This window comes from Erythrolamprus reginae, chromosome 10 (assembly GCF_031021105.1).
Source record: "Erythrolamprus reginae isolate rEryReg1 chromosome 10, rEryReg1.hap1, whole genome shotgun sequence".
In the NCBI taxonomy this organism is placed as follows: domain Eukaryota; kingdom Metazoa; phylum Chordata; class Lepidosauria; order Squamata; family Dipsadidae; genus Erythrolamprus; species Erythrolamprus reginae.
This window is the reverse complement of record NC_091959.1, coordinates 45,664,317-45,674,294: the sequence shown is the minus strand read 5'-3', so window position 1 is coordinate 45,674,294 and position 9,978 is coordinate 45,664,317. Positions and strand designations below refer to the sequence as shown.

General features: G+C 41.3%; 1 protein-coding gene across 1 annotated transcript in view; it reads right to left on the bottom strand.

Moving 5' to 3' along the window:
- CIT (citron rho-interacting serine/threonine kinase) overlaps positions 1 to 9,978 on the bottom strand; it is a 157,267-nt gene that overhangs the window by 83,190 nt on the left and 64,099 nt on the right. Inside the window, 1 exon segment of the mRNA XM_070763102.1 lies at positions 4,447 to 4,542. Within this exon segment, the coding sequence (XP_070619203.1) occupies positions 4,447 to 4,542 (96 nt within the window).

Genomic DNA, 9,978 nt, shown 5'->3' with positions numbered 1-9,978 from the left:
TCAACATGTCACAGGCCTGTGTTATTGCCGACAGAATCACTTCAGAGTTTAGTTTCCTCGGACGAAGAAGAAGGTGGGAGTGACTCGGCAGAGGGGGGCTTGGCACACAGCCAAGGCAGTCAATCTTCTTTATCTTCTATAGCTTCAGATGATGACATTTTGGACCCACGCAAGCGCAGAATTATGTGTAGAAGAGACCAAGTAAGAACATATTACAGGAAATAAGGGAGGCCACCTGTGTTTGGGTGGGGCTCCAGTAATTAGGGCTGCTGCTATAAATAGCAGCATGTGGGTTTGGCCGTTGTGGAAGAATATCTGATCTCAGTTCGTCAGGAATCTTATGTCGCTGGACTTTGTTGCTTTTTCACGCCTTTGAAACCAAAGCAGAGCAGTTGGAAGAAGAAGGGGTGTGAGGTTTCTTCACAGCTGCTAGCTAAGTACTTAGTGACTGCTTAAGGGAAATTGTACAGACTACCCGGTTGTTTTGGGAAGAGTGCTCTTTGCAATACAAAAGGAGTGCTTAGTTTATTTTGAATTTTGTGATAAAGAACAGTGTTTTGAATTTTCAAACGTGTGTGTGTGTGTGTTTGAAATTTGTACCCTTGAATTTTCGGGAGGCTCCTATCAGAGAGCCCGGCAGAACAAGTGGGAAATAACTTTAAAATCTAGGATTAGTAAAAATCTACCATTTAGAGGGAGAGGAGAAAGGTCTGAAATTTGTTTGTGTTTATTTGTCTTTAATTTGTTAATATTTGATTGATTATACAGGGTTTTTTAGTTTATAGAAAAATGTGAAAAGAGAAGTCGGAGGCACTACGACATAACATTTAATAAGTTAGAAATGTTGTTTGTGTTATACATTTAATGGAACATTAAGGAGGGAATTTAATCAGAAGATAATGGATCTAACTGGATGACAAAATCAGAATATTATTGCAAACTTTATGATGGTTGATGAGTTACCAACAGAATGTTGCATTTTATGTTAGGTACAGTGGTACCTCTACCTAAGAACGCCTCTACTTACAAACTTTTCTAGATAAGAACCGGGTGTTCAAGATTTCTTTGCCTCTTCTCAAAAACCATTTTCCACCCGAACCTCCGAAACTGTAACCGGAAAAGGCAGGGAGAAGCCTCCGTGGGGCCTCACTAGGAATCTCCTGGGAGGAAACAGGGCCGGAAAAGGTGGGGAGAAGCCTCCGTGAGGCCTCTCTACGAATCTCCTGGGAGGAAACAGGACCTGAAAAGGCGGGGAGAAGCCTCCGTGGGGCCTCTCTAGGAATCTCCTGGGAGGAAACAGGGCCGGAAAAGGCAGGGAGAAGCCTCTGTGGGGCCTCTCTAGGAATCTCCTGGAAGGAAACAAGTCAGGAGAAGATGGGGAGAAGCCTCCGTGGGGTCTCTATTTAGAAATCTCCTGGGAGGAAACAGGGCCTCCACCCTCCCTGGGGTTTCCCCAATCGCACACATTATTTGCTTTTACATTGATTCCTAGGGGAAAAATTGCTTCTTCTTACAAAATTTTCTACTTAAGAACGAGGTGACGGAATGAATTAAGTTCGTAAGTAGAGGTATCACTGTACGTTGCATTGTTGTTGGGCAGTAGGAAAAGCAAGTAGGATGCTTGGCTGCATAGCTAGAGGTATAACAAGCAGGAAGAGGGAGATTGTGATCCCCTTATATAGAGCGCTGGTGAGACCACATTTGGAATACTATGTTCAGTTCTGGAGACCTCACCTACAAAAAGATATTGACAAAATTGAACGGGTCCAAAGACGGGCTACAAGAATGGTGGAAGGTCTTAAGCATAAAACGTATCAGGAAAGACTTCATGAACTCCATCTGTCTAGTCTGGAGGACAGAAGGAAAAGGGGGGACATGATCGAAACATTTAAATATGCCAAAGGGTTAAATAAGGTCCAGGAGGGAAGTGTTTTTAATAGGAAAGTGAACACAAGAGCAAGGGGACACAATCTGAAGTTAGTTGGGGGAAAGATCAAAAGCAACGTGAGAAAATATTATTTGACTGAAAGAGTAGTAGATCCTTGGAACAAACTTCCAGCAGACGTGGTTGGTCAATCCACAGTAACTGAATTTAAACATGCCTGGGATAAACATATATCCATCCTAAGATAAAATACAGGAAATAGTATAAGGGCAGACTAGATGGACCATGAGGTCTTTTTCTGCCGTCAGTCTTCTATGTTTCTATGTTGGAATTTATGTTGAAAGAAAAAGAATTTTAAAAAATAGTCCGCCAGGCTTAAAATTGCCAAGGTTAGAGACCCCTGCCCTCCCATTACTGAGCTCTCCAACACAATAAATCAATATTTTTGCACCCGACTGGGGAGGGGGAGCAGCGTTGGCTTTCTGCCTGGGTGATATGGTTCTCGAATGTTTTCAGCCAGATGGCTGCAGAGCGCACAGCAGTCGCATCAAGAGATGGACTGCAGCTGGAATCCTCCCCTTGTGTTGTGTATTTAAAGTGGGAGGTTTTGTTTGTGATTTAATGCACCAGCTGAGCTAACTGGGCAGGCAAAACAACAACCACAGCCCACATGGTTGCGATTTACAGTTTGCTGCACAATTTCTTTGGGGTTTCTGGAGGGCTCAAGAGGAAATCCCAGCGACCGATTAGGTCCCACAGAGTGAGCCTTCTCCGGGTCCCGTCAACTAAACAATGTCGGTTGGCGGGCCCCAGGGGAAGAGCCTTCTCTGTGGCGGCCCCGAACTCTCTGGAACCAACTCCCCCCAGAGATTAGAACTGCCCCTACTCTCCCCGCCTTCCATAAACTCCTTAAAACCCACCTTTGTCATCAGGCAGGGGGGAACTGAAACACCTCCCCCGGGCATGTCTAATTTATGTATGGTATGTTTGTGTGTGTGTATGTTAGTAAATGGGGTTCTTTTTAAATCTTTTAAATTTATTTGGATTTGTCATGATTTGTTGTATTTTTGCTGTGAGCCGCCCCGAGTCTGCGGAGAGGGGCGGCATACAAATCTAAATAATAAATAAATAAATAAATAAATAAATAAATAAATAAATAAACAAACAAACTGTGTTTGTGTTTGTTTGTGTTATGCACGTATGACATCACTGCCCTTGATTTGCCTTCTGTTGTATGCCACTTCATTAGTTTTGGAACCCGAGCTCTCCCAAAATTTGTCCTAGAGGTGGCGCAGCAGTTAAAATGCGGTATTGCAGGCGTACTCTGCCCCACTGCCAAGAGTTCGATCCTTTTTTTAAAAAAATATTTATTGGTTATACACATTAAAAACAGGGTACAGAAAAGTAAAGGGAATATATATAATGTACATTCTAGCAATTATAGTTTACTTATATAGCATGCGTGGTTGGGGATGGAGAGGGAAAGAAAGGAAAAGGGATTTAGAAAGAAGGGAAAGAAATACAAGAGGAGGAAGAATAGAAAAATAAAGCAAGGAAAGAGTAGTAAGAAGAGTGTGGGGGACCAGCGTTAGAGCTGGGGCTTCTATGTTTTGCGGCCTGTAGTTTACGTATATAGGTGGTATAGATTTTCCTGAAGTTTTATCCATATGTATTTGACGTAGTTGCTAGTGTCATCATTTATCAGCGATTTATAAATTTATTCCTTCAGTTTCTTTGTAGTTCAAAATTTGTGTCGATCGATGTTTACATTTTATCGTTTCAATTTAATATTATGATTCATGTCGTTATTTACTGGTTTTACATGCTGTTTTAGTTGAATTTTTTTCCTGATGTATAATTTTTAAGTAATTTCTTTTTTTTAACCAATGGTACCATTTCTCCCATGCTTTATAGAAATCTGTTTCATCCTTGTTTTGCAATTCCATTGTTAGCTTGGACATTTCTGCACATTCCCTTATTTTAATCAAAAGGGATAGAACGGTTGGGTTTTTTTTCCTGTTTCTAGTATTGTGCATATAGAATCCTTGCGGCTGTAATAATGTGAATTATAATATATTTGTTTTCTTTATTAAAGTTTTGTCTTATGATTCCTAATAAAAATAGTTCGGGTTTTGCATGGATGGTCTGGGAGGTGATTTGTTCTAGCATAATTTTGATTTTATACCAATATTTTTGGGTGGTTTCACATGTCCACCAGATGTGGTAATATGTACCTGGTTTTTCCCTGCACTTCCAACATAGTGGTGATAAATTTGGATGCATTTTTGCAAGTCTAGCGGGTGGCAGGTGCCATCTGTAGAACATTTTGTAATGATTTCGAGTTCGATCCTGACCAGCCCAAGGTTGACTCAGCCTTCCATCCTTCCAAGGTGGGTAAAATGAGGACCCAGATTGTTTGGGGAGCAAGAGGCTGACTCTGTAAACCGCTTAAACAGGGGCTGAAAAGCCACAGCGAAACTGTCTCTAAGCCCAAGTGCCAGTGGTATTGACTTTCCTTTCCCAAACTCAACGCAGTGGAGTCTTACCAACCCATGTCTTACCTTGAGCCTTTCTTCATACATTTGTTCTTTCTGCTTCAGGTGTAACTCCAGGTGTTGGGCCGCCAGCTGAGCTTCTCTGTGTTTCTCTTCCAGTTCCTAGGAGAAAAGACAATTTTGTTTCAGCCTCTCAAAACTCCAAAGGAAAGACGCAGAAGGGGCTGCACAAACCCACCGTCATCACAAGCGGTCCTCGACTTAACGGCCACGGCTGAGGCCTCCATTTCTGCCGTTAAGCGAGAGTGAAGTGACCTTTGGTTTCTTTCTTAACTTTTATTATTAATGTCAATTTATCCGTCGCTGCTGTCAAAATATATACTGCTCACAAAAATAAAGGGAACGCTCAAATAACACCTCTTGATCTGAATGAATGAAATATTCTCATTGAATACTTCGTTCTGTACAAAGTTGAATGTGCACAACAGCAGGTGAAATTGATTGTCAGTCAGTGTTGCTTCCTAAGTGGACAGTTTGATTTCACAGAGGTTGGATTTACTTGGAGTTAATTGTGTTGTTTTATTTATTTTTTAATAAACTTTATTAAGTTTCTACATATAAAGTTTCTACATCCCCTTATACAGAGCGCTGGTGAGACCACATTTGGAATAATACTGTGTTCAGTTCTGGAGACCTCACCTACTAAAAGATATTGACAAAATTGAACGGGTCCAAAGACGGGCTACAAGAATGGTGGAAGGTCTTAAGCATAAAACGTATCAGGAAAGACTTCATGAACTCCATCTGTATAGTCTGGAGGACAGAAGGAAAAGGGGGGACATGATCGAAACATTTTAATATGTTAAAGGGTTAAATAAGGTTCAGGAGGGAAGTGTTTTTAATAGGAAAGTGAACACAAGAACAAGGGGACACAATCTGAAGTTAGTTGGGGGAAAGATCAAAAGCAACATGAGAAAATGTTATTTTACTGACAGAGTAGTAGATCCTTGGAACAAACTTCCAGCAGACGTGGTTGGTAAATCCACAGTAACTGAATTTAAACATGCCTGGGATAAACATAGATCCATTGTAAGATAAAACACAGGAAATAGTATAAGGGCAGACTAGATGGACCATGAGGTCTTTTTCTGCCGTCAGTCTTCTATGTTTCTATAAAAAACAATCTAAACAAACAAAACATAAAAAAAGAAAGGAAAATGAAAGAAAGTAGACAGACAAATCTGCTTATAAACTTATATGGAGAGGGGCGGCACACAAATCAAATAAATAAATAAATAAATAAATAAATAAATAAATAAATAAATAAGCAAACAAACAAACAAATAAACAAACTTTTTTTTTTAATTTTTAAAATTTATTACATTTGTTTTGAATTATTTTATTGTATGTTGTGAGCCGCCCTGAGTCTACAGAGTGGGGCGGCATACAAATCTAATAAATAAATAAATAAATAAATTATAGAACATATAATGCATTCAGTTTCAGTGACGTTCGATACATAGTTATTTTGCTTAGCATCAATTAATATTTTATTTCACTCCATACATATATTGTGTTGTTTAAGTGTTAAGTGTTCCCTTAATTTTTTTGAGCAGTGTATATTTCAGCAGTGTCCCCTTCCAGCTTCCCCCTCCCCCATTAGAACCGACCAACCGAAAGGGGAAAAAAAGTTCTGGTTTCATCTTTATCTCCACCTTGAAAAAAAAAATCTTCTGCATGAGAAAATACGAATCGTGACCCGAAAGGCCGTTCTTTAAAGAAAGGCATGCGCTTCGTGCATTCATTTGCAACCGGCTGCATGACCGACAATCCTTCTTCTGCATTGCACATGAATAAATTACAGGCCCATCTGTAGGCTGAAATTCTTGAATATCGCTCGGTGCGAATTTACGTGTCCCAGGATAATTGTGGGGCTTTTTGTGTTGTTGTTTATTTTTGCAGGATGCAATCTGGGTCGCTCGCCGGGACAGGAAGATTCTGCCTTCCGAGCTTTCGGACTCATGCTCGAAAACATCCTCGGGGAACTTCTCCCTAGCCGAGTGTGTGTGCTGTTGTGTGTTTGTGTGTTTTTTAAGAACAGTGTGCATTCCATTAAGAGAGACGTTCCCGGGATGGGCCTCCGGCACGACCAACCCAGATTGGATCCTACATGCATCGGATTAACAGAGTTGGAAGGGACCTTGGAGGTCATCTAGTCCAACCCCCAAACACACACACACACACACAAGCAGGAGACCGTACCCCATTTTTGACAGCCCATCAACAATTATACCGGGGTGGCGTGTTGGTTAAGAAATATAGAAACATAGAAGATTGACGGCAGAAAAAGACCTCATGGTCCATCTAGTCTGCCCTTATACTATTTTCTGTATTTTATCTTAGGATGGATCTATGTTTATCCCAGGCATGTTTAAATTCAGTGACTGTGGATTGACCAACCAGGTCTGCTGGAAGTTTGTTCCAAGGATCTACTACTCTTTCAGCAAAATAATATTTTTACTGAAGTTAGTATAATATTTTTACTGAAGTTAGCCTGAAGTGCAGCACTTCAGGCTAACTTCAGCAAGCTGCTAGCTGTAGTTCAGCAGTTCGAATCTCACCACCGGCTCAAGGTTGGCTCAGCCCTCCTTCCTTCCGAGGTGGGTCAAATGAGGAGCCAGACTTTGTAAACCGCTTGGAGAGGGATGTAAAAGCACTATGAAGGGGTATGTAAGTCTAAATGCTATTGCTAGTACTCTTTCTTCCTTCCTTCCTCCCTCCCTCCTTCCTTCCTGACTCAAGGTTGACTCAGCCTTCCATCCTTCCGAGGTGAGTAAAACAAGGACCCAGATCGTTGGGGGCAAGAGGCTGATTCTGTAAACCCCTTAGAGAGGACTTTAAAGCACTTTGAAGTGGTATATGTGCTATTCCTTCCTTCCTTCCCTCCCTCCTTCTTTCCTTCCTTCCTTGAAACAAACTTCCATCCTTCTGAGGTGGGTAAAACGAGGACCCAGATTGTTGAGGGCAAGAGGCTGATTCTGTAAACCGCTTAGAGAGGGCTGTAAAAGCACTGTGAAGCGGTATATGTGCTATTCCTTCCTTCCTTCCTTCCCTCCCTCCTTCCTTCCTTCTTCCTGATTCAAAGTTGACTTAGCCTTCCATTCTTCCAAGCTGGGTCAAATCAAAACCCAGATTGTTGAGGGCAAGAGGCTGATTCTGTAAACCGCTTAGAGAGGGCTTTAAAAGCACTTTGAAGCGGTATATGTGCTATTCCTTCCTTCCTTCCTTCCCTCCTTCCCTCCCTCCTTCCTTCCTTCTTCCTGATTCAAAGTTGACAGCCTTCCATCCTTCCAAGCTGGGTCAAATCAAAACCCAGATTGTTGGGGGCAAGAGGCTGATTCTGTAAACCCCTTAGAAAGGGCTTTAAAAGCACTTTGAAGCGGTATATGTGCTATTCCTTCCTTCCTTCCCTCCTTCCCTTCCTCCCTCCTTCTTTCCTTCCTTCTTTGACACAAACTTCCATCCTTCTGAGGTGGGTAAAACGAGGACCCAGATTGTTGAGGGCAAGAGGCTGATTCTGTAAACCGCTTAGAGAGGGCTGTAAAAGCACTGTGAAGCGGTATATGTGCTATTCCTTCCTTCCTTCCTTCCCTCCCTCCTTCCTTCCTTCTTCCTGATTCAAAGTTGACTTAGCCTTCCATTCTTCCAAGCTGGGTCAAATCAAAACCCAGATTGTTGGGGGCAAGAGGCTGATTCTGTAAACCGCTTAGAGAGGGCAGTAAAAGCACTGTGAAGCGGTATATAAGTCTAAGTGCTATTGCTATTGTCCTTCCTTCCTTCCTTCTTTCCTTCCTTCCCTGACTCAAACTTCCATCCTTCCAAGGTGGGTCAAATGGGGACCCAGATTGTTGGGGGCAATATATGCTGATTCTGTAAACCGCTTTAGAGAGGGCTATAAAAGCGGTATATAAGTCTAAATTGTTCTTGCAAAATGCTATTGCTATACGAACCACTGTTTTCTTTTTTCTTTTAATCCCAGAAATAGCACGCCTCTCTCCGCAATCGGTTTAAGTGTATGTTCCAAGGCAAGCCAACAACAGCAACAACAAGAGAAAAAACCCCAACCGTGACCTATTTCCCCGACATGGAGAGATCTTTGCAGAAAGTCAAGAAGTGCAAGTTGAAAGCTGTTGAAGACTCCTGGGGCAGAGGGGGGGGGGGGGGGGAAACCTTAAAATCTTCTTCCCCAGCAGCTCCTACTCAGCTGCCCCAACCTCTGTTGCCATAGCAAGCTGTCAGCTCCCGCCTACACGGCAAGAAGCCCAGGGAAAAACATAAAGACTCGTTCGAGGATCTATCTTTCTCCTTTTTTTCGCTTCTCTCCTTTGAAGTAGATTCCTAACTCAAGCGGTTGCTTCCTTTGGAAAAAAAAAAGATCTCCGTTTTTTAATTTTTAGGGTTGGATGAAACCATTCTCCAAAAAACAACAACAACCCAACTCTCGGCCATCCTCCAGAATCTCAAGAGTTGCTTTTGGATTAAAAACGATAGTGAGAGCTATCGTGGGGCTTCCTAGATCTGCCCACGTTTCGTCAAGACTCCGCGGCCTGCAAGGGCTGCCGATTAGTTTTCGGTCACAATTCGAAGTGTTGTTAATGACCTATAATTCTACGGAGAGGGGCGGCATACAAATCAAATCAAGAAAGAAAGAAAGAAAGAAAGAAAGAAAGAAAGAAAGAAAGAAAGAAAGAAAGAAAGAAAGAAAGAAAGAAAGAAAGAAAGAAAGAAAGAAAGCCCTTCATGGCATCGGACCAGAATACTTCGGAACCAGATAGACAGATAGATAAAGATAGATGGATAGATAGTAGAGAGATAGTAAATATTAGATAGATAGATAGATAGATAGACACTGTAGATAGATAGATAGATAGATAGATAGATAGATAGATAGATGATAGATAGATGATAGATAGATACTGTAGATAGATAGATGGATAAGATAGATAGATAGACAGACACAGACAGACAGACAGACAGACAGACAGACAGACAGACAGACAGACAGACATATACTGTAGATAGATAGATGGATAAGATAATTTAATAATAATAATAATAATAATAATAATAATAATAATAATAAATAATTGGATTTGTATGCCGCCCCTCTCCGTAGACTCGGGGCGGCTAACAACAATGATAAAAACAACATGTGACAATCCAGATAAGATAGATAGATGATAGATAGGTAGGTAGGTAGGTAGATAGATAGATATATAGAGAGATGATAGATAGATAGATAGATAGATAGATAGATAGATAGATAGATAGATAGAGATGACAGATAGATAGACAGACAAACAGACAGATAAAGATAGATGGATGGATAGAGAGAGAGATACATTTATACATTCAACCACCCAAGGACACCAGAAAGGCCTCTGACATAAGTCTTACAATAGAAGACCGCTAGCCTCCTTTGTTTATTTTAAAACAAATCCTTAGTTATTGTGGATTTTGAAAGTTTTCTTGGAAAACTCCCCGAATCTGGGGGTGCCTTCCAAAAAAAGCCAATAATAATGGATATGTAAGCTGGGT